The sequence below is a fragment of the Mustela nigripes genome, chromosome 12 (assembly GCF_022355385.1).
Source record: "Mustela nigripes isolate SB6536 chromosome 12, MUSNIG.SB6536, whole genome shotgun sequence".
Classification (NCBI taxonomy): domain Eukaryota; kingdom Metazoa; phylum Chordata; class Mammalia; order Carnivora; family Mustelidae; genus Mustela; species Mustela nigripes.
The window spans coordinates 123,840,097-123,854,295 of record NC_081568.1 but is presented as its reverse complement, the minus strand read 5'-3'; the positions used below and the strand labels follow the sequence as shown (position 1 = coordinate 123,854,295).

The window sequence follows — 14,199 nt, the reverse complement described above, 5'->3', positions numbered from 1 at the left end:
GCATCAGGGAAATACAAATCAAAACCACAATGAGATATCACCTCACACCAGTCAGAATGGCTAAAATTAACAAGTCAGGAAATGACAAATGCTGGCGAGGATGTGGAGAAAGGGGACCCCTCCTACACTGTTGATGGGAATGCAAGCTGGTGCAACCCTTCTGGAAAACAGCATGGAGGTTCCTCAAAATGTTGAAAATAGAACTACCCTATGATCCCGCAATTGCAATACTGGGTATTTACCCTAAAGATACAAACGTAGTGATCCAAAGGGGCACGTGCACCCAAATGTTTATAGCAGCAATGTCCGCAATTGCCAAACTATGGAAAGAACCTAGATGTCCATGAACAGATGAATGGATCAAGAAGATGTGGTATATATACACAATGGAATATATGCAGCCATCAAAAGAAATGAAATCTTGCCATTTGCGATGATGTGGATGGAACTAGAGCATATCATGCTTAGCGAAATAAGTCAAACAGAGAAAGACAACTATCATATGATCTCCCTGATATGAGGAAGTGGAGATGCAACATGGGGGGTTAAGGGTGTAGGAGAAGAATCAATGAAACAAGATGGGATTGGGAGGGAGACAAAACATAAGTGACTCTTAATCTCACCAAACAAACTGAGGGTTGCTGGGGGGAGGGGGGTTGGGAGAAGGGGGTGGGGTTATGGACATTGGGGAGGGTATGTGCTATGGTGAGTGCTGTGAAGTGTGTAAACCTGGTGATTCACAGACCTGTACCCTGGGGGATAAAAATATATGTTTATAAAAAATAAAAAATTAAAAAAAAATAATCCCAACAGGCTTTCTCTTTCAGATACCTTACAATAACTTAAATTCATACAATATACAAAGGACCTAGAAAAAGATTCTGATGAAAAGTGGAGGAAAAACACTATTTGATTTCAAGAGTTATTAGCTAATGTAATGAAGAAAATAGTATTGGTGTAAATATAGACAGATATATCAGTGTAAAGAACAGAGAATCTAGAAATAGGCCCACATGTAAATGGATAATTTATTTTTGATAGGATGCATGGGCAATATTTTTTTTCTTAATTTGACAGACTGAGATCAAAAGTAGGCAGAGAGGCTGTCAGGGGGTATGGGGGAAGAAGGCTTCTGCCCAGTAGAATGCCCAATGTGGGGCTCGATCCCAGGACCCTGGGATCATGATCTGAGCCGAAGGCAGAGGCTTAACCCACTGAGACACCCAGGCGCCCTAGATACATGGGCAATTTAGTGGAGAACATATAGTCAGTCATTTTAACAAATGATGATGGAACAAAGAGATATCTATATGTAGACAAATGAAATTTGGTCCCTATCATGCAGCACATAAAATAGTTAAAATGGATTGTAGATGTGACTATAAAATATAAAATACCAAGAATATAGGAGAATATCTTGTAAACTGGGGCTCAGCAAAGTTTTCTTAGATAGGCACCAAATATATGATCCATAAAGAAATACATTGATTAATTGGTCTACATCAAAATAAAATATTTCTGTTCTTTGAAAGACCCTGTTAAGGGTGAGAAGATATTTGAAAATCAGATATCTGATGAAGGACTTGTTTCCAGAATATATAAAGACATTTCAATGCTTAATAATAAGAAGATAAAATACAAATGGGCAAAAGGTTTAAACAGACATTTAACCAAATATATATAGATGAGAAATAATTATATGAAAGATGGCCAACATCACTAGCGTTGAGGGAAAGGAATATTAAAAGCCACAGTATGAATCTACTATATTTTTGTTAGAATGTCTAAAATTAAAAAGACTGGGGGCACCCGGGTGGCTCAGTTGGTTAGGCATCTGCCTTTAGCTCAGGTCTTGATCCTGGGGTCCTGGGATCGAGCCCCACATTGGGCTCCCTGCTCAGAAGGTTCCTTCTGCCCCTCACCCCACTTGTTCTCTCAGTCTCTTTCTCTTTCAAATGAATACATTAAAAAAAATCTTAAAAAAAAAGACTAATTATACTAAGTGTTGGTGAGGAATGTAGAAAACAGCTAAAACTCTTATACACTGCTAATGGAAATATAAAATAGCACAACCAAATTGGAAAAGTGATGGTTTCTCAAAAAGTTATATGATCCTACCCCTTAGTATTTACCCAGGAGACATGGAGACATATCATTATACAAAGACCATATAAAGAATAACTGCATGAAAGAAGGCAGACAAAGACAGTGTACATACTGTATGATTCCATTTCATAAAATTCTATAAAATTCAAATTAATGAATAACAGCAGAAGATACATCAGCAGATGCCAGGGGACAGAGGTATTTAAAAAGGGGCACAAGGAAATTTTGGAGGTGATGATTGTTTGTTAACATGATTGTGATGATTTCACAAGTGTATACATATATTAAAAAAATTCAGGTTGTAAACTTTATTGTATATATTGAGTATGCTTCAATAAACTTGATAAAAAGAAATTAATTTAAATAATCATGTTTATGGATTTCATTGATATCCTGATATTTACATTAATAAGTATAATACTGTGGTATAATTACATTAAATCTCTTTTATTTTACAGAACAGGACAGTTGGGAAACCTGACAGCTCCTTGTAATTCTCACTGTAAATGCTCATCTTCATTTTATTCTGCTATCTGTGGAAGAGATAATATTGGATATTTTTCTCCTTGCTATGCAGGCTGTACACTATTTAAAACATTAAATGATGGCAAGGTAATTATTTTTTATTATGCTTCTCCCTCTGGCTGGTCTTTGTGAGGGGGAGAGAGCAAGAGAGATCTTTATTTATTGTGACCAATGGGCATTATACTACCCCCATAGAAAGCAATAATGTCTTTTTTTTTTTTAAATAATGTCTTTTGTTATTTATACACCTACATAAAAATGTGTTTTTTCCTGTTATATACAGGTCACTTTTTAAAAATAGCATATTAGCATACCTGACCAACTCCAGTTCCTCATAGTCAGGTTTTCACCAGTGTATGACTTAATACTATATCTTCAATTGTTTTTAATGAATATCAATATAAAAAAGGTTACATACACTTTCAAAATATCTCTTCTTAAATGTTACAGTATATGTTTTAAATGATACTTTAAGTCTTTAAAATATATTACTATGGAAAACGTTAAGTGTAAGAGAAAATAAAAAAGCATGCTGAACTCCTATATGTCCATTACCTCTCTTCAGCAACTTATTAACTTAGGGAGAATCTTACTTTATATTCCTTCCAACTTCTTCTCCTCCATTTCAGTTTGAAAAAAACAAACGACCTTTTTAAATGCTCATGTTTTCACTACAGTATAAAGCCTAATTGTTTGACCTCTGTGTTTTGAACCCATGTGATATTCAAGAGCTAAAACAGCCACCATAGATTTCCTTCTTTCTTTTCTTGGGGGATTCTCTTTTAGGGAATCCTTAGGGATTTTTTTCTTTTTCATAAAAGTGTTTATAATCTTCTTGCATTTGTCTAGGAGTAATTAACTCAATGAGTAGCAGTGATAGAAGTAATCCACAAAATTGTCACTCAATCTGTGTGGTAACATTTGATACTGAGGAAAATTGCAAGAAGAATAAAATATTTTGGACAAATATTAAAGCTGTTAAAAATTATCCGGAATTAGCCTTGATAGAATTAATGGCTCTGAAGGGAAGTGGAAAATAGCCAAAGCTATTTATAGAATTTGATTAATACAAATTGATATGGATAGAATGATTAATAGATGTTAAATGATTAATGCAATTTGATATGGATGGAACTGATGAATAGTTAAAATATGCTTTAATTTCAAATGGGAAATAATTGATACCAATATAAATCTTATAAATTATAAATAATTTTATTAAACAAATATTTAATAATCTCATTAAATAATTTAATTTTATTAAATGTTATTAAATGACAATTAAATAAAAGAAATAGTATATATAAAAAGTAATTTTGTATATAAATGATGTTAATGGAATTCCCGCCATTGAAAATATTTTTTCAGTTATTTTAAATATCAGGATCATGGTGCTTTTCCCAAAGATTGCTCTATTATAACAGGAGCCTCATTCTAATTATCTATGAAGGGGAATATTAATCTTGCCCAATACATTAAGAATTTTAAGAAGCCAGGCTTTAAAATCTCCTTCCATTGGCACATCCTTAGAATATTTTAACTTCATTTACTCACTTTCCACCTTAGTTTTATTTTTATCATCTACTGTATTTCTTCATGTATTTTAAATAATATGAACTATTATTATTGTTTTGTAAAGTCAGTATACACTTATATTTACTCATTTCCTTGTATTTCCATGTTTTCATATGAGATTACTTTCTTTCTTCCTGAAGAACCATATTTCACCTTCATTTCTGAAAAACAAAACAAAACAAAAAACAAAAACCGTTTCACTGGGTCTGGAATTCTATATTGGCAGTGATCAGCCCACCCCCAGTCCTGCCACCCTGGAATTTAAAAGATGCCATGTGATTGTCGTATATATATCTCTTACTGCTTGGTGGCTGTTAGGATTTTCTTTTTGTTTTTGGTTCTCAGCAGTTTTACTTTGATAGTCCTAGATTGGATTTTCGTTACACTTACTTTGCTTGGTTTCCACAGAGCATCTTTGGTCAGTAGATTTATGTGGTTCTGTTGGAAAATTCTCAGCTGTTGTTTCTCCCTTACTCTCTTCTCTTTTTTGTGGGCAGTGGGGAACCATAAGTTAATTTACTATTGCTACCTGATGAATTACCACAGGCCTAGCGTCTTTAAATAATTCTGTTTATTTCACAGTTCTAAGGTCATATTTCCAGACGCCATGACCGGGTTCTTTGTTGAGTGTCACAGACTGAAATCTGTGTGTTGGCTGGGCTGTGCTCCTTTCTGGAGGCTCTGGGAAAGATTCTGCTTCCAAGTTCATTCAGGTTATTGGCCATTCTGTTGTTTTGGGATGTAAAGAATGAGGTCTTTGTTTCCTTGCTAGCTGTCAACTGAAGACCCATTTTAGCTCTTATAAGCTACCCCTATTCTTTTCTGCATGATTCCCTTTGTCTTCAAGGCTGGAACAGACAGTCACTCCTATATCACATGCTTTGAATCTCTAATTTCAGAAAAATCCCAGTACTTTTCAAGGCTTACCTAGTTAGGTGAGGTTTATCCTCTCTCTTTTATAGTCATCTATACCACATAACATAATTTACTAAGGGGAGAGAATTTCAGCAATTCATAGTCCTCAGAATCATGCAGGCTTATGCAATGGGGGTGAGAATCTTAGGTGGCATCTTAGAATTCTACCCCACACCCTTACAAATAGGCTTTCTGCTGTGTTTACTCACCATGTTTTTCAGTTCTAACATTTATGTTTTTGTAGGATGCAAAACCCTGGTGAAATTCTCCATCATTTAAAATATTTTATCCATTTCCCCCTCTCTTTCCTGGAAATTATTAATCATTGCTATTTTAACTTTCCTACTGTTAGGTACATTATGTGGATCATCCATGAGTCTTACTTGTATTTGTTCTTCTCTTAATGATAAGCCAATTATTTTATCTCCCAATAAAATTTTACAATTGTCTATTTCTCAGTTTCAGCTTCATGTATTTTTAGACTATTCTATGTATACACATTGATAATTGTTACATCTCATTACTGAGTTATTTTCATTTTTATTAAGTGTCTTTTTCCATCCCTGGTCATTGTCTTTGTCTTAACATCTGTATCTTATTTTAAAATTTTTAAAATTAAAAAATATATATTTATTTATTTATTCATGAGAGACAGAGATCAGGGTCAGCAGGAGAAACAGGCTTCTCATGGAGCAGGGAGCCCAATGGGTGACTCAATCCCAGGACCCTGGGATCATGACCTGAGCCAAAGGCAGATACCTAACCAGTTCAGCCACCCAGGTGCCCATTAACATCTATATTTTAAATAGTTACTTTAGCTTTCTCTTGCTGACTGTTTCCGTGTATATCTTATTTCATCATTTTATGTTCCAACTATTTGTGTCTACATTTAAAGTGTTTCTTATAGTCAGCATGTAATATGGTTTTGCTTTTTCTTCAATGCTGCTAATCTATTTTTTTTTTAAGATTTACTTATTTATTTGAGATAGAGAAAAAGAGCGTGTGCAAGTGGGGGGAGGGGCAGAGAGGGAGGGAGAGAATCTCAGACTCCCCACTAAGTGAGGAGCATGACATAACTAATCTCACCCCCCTGAGATCATGCATGACCTGAACTGAAATCAGAATTGGACGCTTAACCAACTGAGCCATGCAGAAGCCCATCTGCTAAATCTCTTTTAACTGAATTTTTCTTCTATTGGAATTTATTGTAATTATTGATATAATGGATTTGGATCTACCTTCTTTTTTTTAATTATTTGAATTGAATATATGTTACTATTTTATTTTAATGTAACTTTTGGCATTTTGATTATATTGCTTTGAATATGACTCCATGGTCCTTCAACCCTTCCAGGGCCAAATGTCTTGTGGTTCTACCATTTGCTCACTAAACCTTCTTCTTATTTTCATTTTCCCCTTTGTCAGCCTAGGTTCTATTGTCTGCAACCATTTATTATGCATTTATCTTTTGTCTAAATTTCAGGTCCACTTTTCATTGTTCTCTGTATTCCTCATTGTTCAAGGAGAATGAACTATAGGATGAGAGCGTCCTTGGCTTCTGACTGGGCTAAGATAATAAAAAGTTCTAGTAGAAAATCAGCTCAAGTCATGATCTCAGGGTTATGAGATCAGACCCATGTCAAGCTTCTCACTCAGTGGGGAGTCTGAGATTCTCTCCCTCCTTCTCTACCCCCCCCCACTTGCAAACATTCTTTTTCTCTCTCTCAAATAAATAAGTAAAAAAAATTTTTTTTAACCTGGAATTTACTTTTTTTCAGATAACCACAAGGCTCACTTCCTTATCTTCTTCAAATCCCTGCTCAAATATCACTGCATCACTGAGACATTCCCTAATCATGCTAGATTCACTTCTATAATCTCTACATTTTTTCCTTGATTTATTTTTTCCTCCAAAGTATTTGTCACCATGTGTTTCATTATAAAGTGGTTTTTTAAAATTACCTGTTTTATCCAAGTTATCTACGTGATGGCAGGGATTTCTTTTGTATTGTTTACTATGTTTTCCCAGCACCTAGACTGGTGTTTGGCACATGGGCACTAAAAAGAATATGGTGGAATAAATTAACTACAATTTGAATATTTGGATATTTCCAGTTATTATCTAACAGATCTACAATCACATAACAACTGTGCCAAAGAATCTGACATGATTTTGAATCACAGTTTTATGAATCACTCAAATTCAAGTCATCTTTGTTTCCTCTTATTCTTTAACTGGTAACCTAGTTCCATATTTCTAGTGAATTTATTGTTATTTTTTAAAGTTAGAATATTTTCAGTAGACTAGTAAGTTGCTAACTAGTCTCTGTATCTCCAAGCTCTGTTTTGTTCTTTTTAGAAAATATTACCTATTCATTTTCTTTGATTATTCAACCCTACAACAACAACCCCAAATTTTCATTCGGGGCTACTTTGTGACTTTAATCGACTCTAGACTCTTTTGCCTTTGTAAGCCCCTTCCCTCACTTAAAAAAAAAAAAATAGTGTAAAATTTCATGGTATGGGGACAAGTGTGATCCCAGCTGGATTCATTTATTTTTTCATTATTATTATTATATTCATTTTTCCTTTAATTTTAGGAGACACTAAAACTCAAACATCTGATTGGGCCCTTAAAGTATTGTGGACCTTAGCCATTGTGCCTACTTTGCCTACTAGATAACAGCCCTCATCATTACATACAAAAGTCTTATCTTTTTCTCACGGTTCCAAAACCTTTACAGTTGGGTAAATGTCCATTTTTCAAGTCCCAGCTAAAAATCCACTTTATTTATTATCTTAATTGTCCTCATTTTATACAACTCTCCAAGAGTTATTTGTGCAATTGAATGTAAATACCTTTGGAGAAATTTTTTAGATTAATAGAATTTATCCAAAAAAACTCTAGTTATACACACATGCACACATATTTTCTTACATAAAATACCTAGGGCTTATCATTGATATGCAGAGTTAATGTAAGAATATTGACTCATAAAACTAGCTAGTGTCCCTGCAGTTATTTATTTTATTTTATTTTGCAATAACAGGAGTATTGCTTTATGACTATATTTTTAAAAGATCCTTTCTTATTTTCATTTTCCTAGGCATACTACAATTGTTCTTGCATTCAAGAAGGATTAACAACCTCAGATGAGCAGGGTGATTTTATTGATGCTAGACCTGGGGCATGCAATACAAAGTGCTATAAATTACCTTTGTTCATTGCTTTTATCTTCTCTACGATTTTATTTTCTGCTTTATCTAATACACCATGCACCCTGACCATCCTTCGGTATGTATATATTATTCAAAATCATTGTTCATTTAATGCATGAGAAAGCCAATTTTAGGAAGATTTTAGAATATTGCTATAAATGATTTACTCTTCTGTTTTGAGGTAGCAACTGTAAGAGAGGAAATTGTTATATTATCGAAATTCATATATTTGCTTATTTCTCTGTTTGAACGAATTTTATTGGCTTAAAGTTGATAACTGTCACATTTAGGTTCAATTAAATTTAACTTACAATGTGGTAACTTCTTATATAGGAAAATTGTTACATTGTCAAAATTTATGTATATGTTTAATTTTTTATTTTATCTAATTTATTTACATAAAGCATATAGATAACATTTAGCTTATCTTTAAAACTACTTGATTAAGTTGATTCAATACACCTGGAAAATTCATAAATAGAAAATTCTTAATTATAACACAAATGTGATTTTAATGTTGAATCATTAGTTACAGGTATTTATTAAATATTTGTTTCTGTATTAACCAGTTTGATTATGAAAAACATCAGTGTCATTAGCAAAGGAACACGACAATTTAAAAAATTTTAGAAAATCAGTACACAAGTTTTTCTAAATTAAAGCAACATTTGCTCTTATTTGTACTTTTTTTAAAAAAAATATTTTTAAAATTTATTTATTTGTCAGAGAGATCACAAGTGGGCAGAGAGGCAGGCGCAGAGAGGAGAGGAAGCAGGCTCTCTGTCTAGCAGAGAGTCCTATGCGGGGCTTGATCCCAGGACCCTGAGATCATGACTTGAGCTGAAGGCAGAGGCTTAACCCACTGAGCCACCGAGGCGCCCCTATTTGTACTTTCTGAATATGTGAAATATATTTAGTATTTCTTTTCATCGTATTAGTAAAATAGTCATTTATTATTTTCAATTATTTTTTCAAGAGACTAGCATAAAACTTTAAGTCATGAGGATCACTTTGTCCCCTGGGAAAACAGACTAGAAAACATAAATAAATGTATGCAAAAACAATTCTGAGAACTTGGGGACATGTGGTTTCTGCTTTCAATTAACTTGCAATTTAGATAGGAGACAAAAGTTGGACATACCCCTACAGTGAAGCAGCTTTTTTATCCATTCTTCAGTGTCGGACTAAATTACAGGGACCAATAAGATATATGCCTTGCCTTCAAGTTGCTTAGAGTATAGGAGGAGAAAAAACACATAAGTATAGTGGCTACTTAAAGGTGCCTTGATTGAAGCTTGGAGAGATTGACGCTGGAAAATGTGGAAGAAATGGTAATTCTTATCTAGGATGATTGGGAAGTGCTTATAGAAGGTATGGTGCTTGAACTGAGTTAGGAAGATAAGTGCTTTGTTATAATGCAAGTAGATTCAGGGAAATGTCTTAACAGGAAAACTGAACAGTGAAAGTAGAGGCAAAAATGTGTGAAATATCTTGGCAAGGAGTTTGTTATGACTGGAGTAGCGCGATGGTAAATGAGACAGGGAGGTTTGTATTCTATAAGAGTCTGATCATGGAAGGGTTTCCTTGCCATATTAACATGAATTTATGCACTAGGAGGCCATTGAAAATAATAAACCTCAGAATTTAAAGTGACCAACTATGCAATTTAGATAGTATACTTTGAAGATAGTGTAAAAAGATGAAGCTGAGGGAAAAACTAGAGAAAAAGGAAAGTACTTAAGATACCATTTTTTAATTTAATAGTGGTATTTAGACATACAGGTGATGGAATACTTTTGAAAAACATTTAGTTTAGTTATAAGGGCAACATTATTTGTTTGATGTTCCTCATACAAAATATAAAGGATTATGTGCAGATTTCCAGTCCAGGGAGCTAACTTAATTACAGTCCATTAACTGAGATAGGAAATTCAAAAAGAGAATGCTTAGATTAAAAATCATCAGTATAATGTTAAACAAACCTTATGTAAAGTTCATGTGAAACATCCAAGCAAATATTTCCAGGAATGAGGTGAGGCAGACGTTAGTAATATTCCAGAAATTTAATTCTGAGTCTTCTCACTTCTCCTTGTAACTATACAAAACAATAAGAAAATGAATAAAATAAATAAGGAAAATAAAACACACATGCCTATGTGCATATGCACGCACACACTCATATGCTATAGTTTCTGTGTAATTATAAAATAGATAAAAAATCACAATGTTTAAATTACATGTAAGTATTGCCAAAATTGAAGCAGAATTGGAAGCCAGCTTGTAGATTCACAAAGATGTTACAAAGCCTGGCATGAAATATGGAGAGGATCTTAGGATTGACAGACCTCCTATATCTCTTCAGAATATATTTCTGCTCAGAAGGAGAAGGCCCCACCTTATAATGGAAGTTTTGGGAGCACAACCTAAGTAGATGAGTCAAGGTAGACTCTTTCTGGAAAGAATGAAAGAAAAGGCCTGGAAAATGCCCAGGAGCTCCAGACATAGCAGATCTCAAAAAGTGCCAGCAAAGTGTACCTTCTATAATTGAATGCATAACATTAGAAAACAAGAAATATGAAGAGATCTCAGAAGCCCATGGCTTGCAGTAGAAGTTCTTTTGAGGTAGACCAGAATTGGAGAGGCACAGGAGGTAGAGCCATACATAGGAATCATAGTTAATCATAGCCTGTCAACAGAGGAGATAACTTTAGTTTTGAAGCTTGGAAGCCCTGCTTTATGTTCCATTATCATAACCTGTCTCTAATTTAAGAAAGTTCATCCTATCATATTGTATAGCCTGGTTTCCACTTATTCAAGTGGAAAAGGAAAGGTTTCTGCCTTCATACCAAATAGCCATAGTAAAAGAAAAAGTTGTTAAACATTACTACACACAATGAAAGCTCAATAGAATACTATTACTGTGAATCAGATAAAAATATAAATGTAGCTATATGTAAGTTTAAGCTAAAAATAATTTTTTAAAATATGGCCACAAAATGAGAAAATAGCTAGATAAAAGTGGTTATGGAATGCAAACTAACAAAACTCAGGAAAGAAATTGAGAGGAAACAATTCAGAAATGTGAACAAAATTACAAAGCACACAGGGAAGAAAAGACAACATATAAACCAACTGTGGCTGAGAAAGAGGGAGGGAGAGCAGGAGGGAGAAATGGAGAATATATAATGAAAATAAGAAACAAGTATTAGAAAAAAAGGGACAAAAATAGAAGATAGGAAAAGAAGATCCAACATACACATAATTGAAGTTCCCAATGAAAAAAACCAAAACAATCCAACAATAAATCTCAGGTTAAACTTTACTGAAATGATATTTAATAAATACTGAAAGAGTAAGCAATAATAATAAACAATGAATATATACTGAAATATAAAATATTTACATATTAAAATGGCACATCAAGTTTCTAAGGAAACTGACTCAAAACAGTCAATGCTGAAATATATAATAGTAAAAATATTGTATTTAGACATGAAGAAATACTTCTTTTGCCATTTAAAAAAAGAGGAAAGCAAAAAAATTTGGCACTGGATTTCTCAACAGCAATATTCACCTCTACAAAACTAGAGAGACACTTAAAAGATTGCTGAGGAAAGAAAATATGAGTTAATTATTGTATCATCAACAAACTTCCTTACAATTATAAATAGTTTTGATGTGGCAGAACCCAGGAAATGTTGTTATGAGATACTTCTTAAGAATTGACAGCAAGACAAGTTATAAATAGCCAAGATATGATTGGGAAAACTTTGATAAAATGTCCGTTGGTGAGCATTAGCTATATTAAACTAAACAGGTTTAACTGCTTATATTTAACTAATATATCTTCTAAATATAATTAATTTATGCTAGAACTAAGACAAATACTAAGCTGAGCATAAGGGTTACAAAAGAGAATTCAAAGTAATATGATTTGATAAGGTAGAAATTATATAACAAAAATGGGTGAAGAAAACAGATCAAAAGAAGGACAGCTTACTGGATGCCTAATAGATAATAAATGAGGAGTCAAGGGAAATCAACTTTATAGACATTTTACTGAAACATAGAATATATTCAGAAGAGTGCATATATCACTTGTATATAGTCTGGTGCATTTTTACAAAGTGAAGACACCAGTGTAACCACAATCCAGTTCAGGAAATCAATAATTATAAATATTCCAAAAATCCTTCCAGGAATAACTTCTTTCTTGTCACCAAGTCTTTCATTCCTTAAGGTTACCATTATCCTGGGGCACCTGCGTGGCTCAGTGGGTTAAAGCCTCTGCCTTTGGCTCGGATCATGATCCCAGGTCCTGGGATTGAGCCCCCATCGGGCTCTCTGCTCAACAGGGAGCCTGCTTCCTCCCTCCCTCTCTGCCTGCCTCTCTGCCTACCTTGTGTCTGCCAAATAAATAAATAAAACCTTTAAAAAAAGTTTACCATTATCCTGAATTCTATGCTGAATAGGTTAATTTGTTCTGTTTGTATTTTATGTGTATAGGAGATTATTGCACATAGTCATTTGTGTCTAGATTGTGTTACTCAACAATTTGTTTCTAAGAGTCAATATTGTTGCATGTAAAAGAAATTATCTTCATTGCCCTATAGTATTGCTGTCCAACTGTATATTCTAAATTAATGAAATGTTTTATATATCTACAGTCCAAAATAGTGGTCTCTATTCACATGTGTATGTTGACATTTGAAACACAATTAAGTTGAATGAGACACTGGACTTTAATTTTTATTTAGTTTTAGCTGATTTAAATTCAAGTAGGCATAAATAGTTAATGGTTACCTTATTGTATAGCCTGGTTTATAGTAGTCCATTGTATGAATATACTAAAATTTGTCCGTTGTTCTATGGTTAACGTTTTCAGTTTAGGGCTGTTAGGATTGCTGTTTCCATGAACATTTTTGTACCTGTTTTTGGGGAAAAATATGAATGCATTTCTATTGAATACATATTAAAAGAACAGAATTGCTGGGTTATAGGGTTTATGTACATTAAGCTTTTTAATTTTAAAAGTATTTGCCCAAATTCATTCTTCTAGCAGTCTGTTATTGTTTTTTTTTTAACGAGCAATTTTGATGGGTATGTGTTAATATTTCAAAGTGGTTTTAAATTTCTTATTTAAAGGACTGATATGATTGAACACATTTTCTTGTACTTCTTAGCTATATGAAAGTGCAATTTTTTCAAATATCTGTTTCATTCCTTTTTCTTTTTTTACATTGGGTTGTCTGTTTATTATTGATTTGTAGGATTTCTTTTTTTTTTTTAAGATTTTATTTATTTGACAGAGAGAGAGATCACAAATAGGCAGAGAGACAAACAGAGAGAGAGATGAGGAGAAGCAGGCTCCCTGCTGAGCAGAGAGCCCTATGCGGGACTCGATCCCAGGCCCCTGGGATCATGACCTGAGCCGAAGGTAGAGGCTTAACCCACTGAGCCACCCAGGCGCCCCTGTAGGATTTCTTTCTATATTTTTTATATAACCCAAGTCAGGAATTACTGATCATATATTCATAACAAATACTTTTTTTTTCCAATTCAATGGCTTGCCTTTTTGGCTGTAATAATGTCATTTTTTGAGGGAAATAAATTTTTGATTTTAATGTACTATTTAAGAAATATTTCCCTAAGCAGAATCATGAGAACATTTACTACATTATTTTAATAAAAGTTATGAAATAATTCAGCTGGGAATTTTTAAAATATAATATAGGAATCTAGTTTCATTTTTTTTATTTTATGCATACTAAGAGACTCTCCACCTTTTACTTAAAGGCTATACTTACCCTGTAGCAGTGTACAAGAGATGCTATATATGTGGCTCTGTTTCTGTATCTA

At 33.4% G+C, this 14,199-nt stretch overlaps 1 protein-coding gene across 1 annotated transcript in view; it reads left to right on the top strand.

Annotated features, from left to right (window-relative positions):
• The window catches only part of SLCO6A1 (solute carrier organic anion transporter family member 6A1), a 111,420-nt gene that overhangs the window by 65,254 nt on the left and 31,967 nt on the right, over positions 1 to 14,199 (top strand). The window contains exons 10-11 of the mRNA XM_059416388.1: positions 2,565 to 2,718; positions 8,229 to 8,416. Coding sequence (XP_059272371.1) covers positions 2,565 to 2,718; positions 8,229 to 8,416 — 342 coding nt within the window. The remainder of the gene's footprint in view (positions 1 to 2,564; positions 2,719 to 8,228; positions 8,417 to 14,199) is intronic.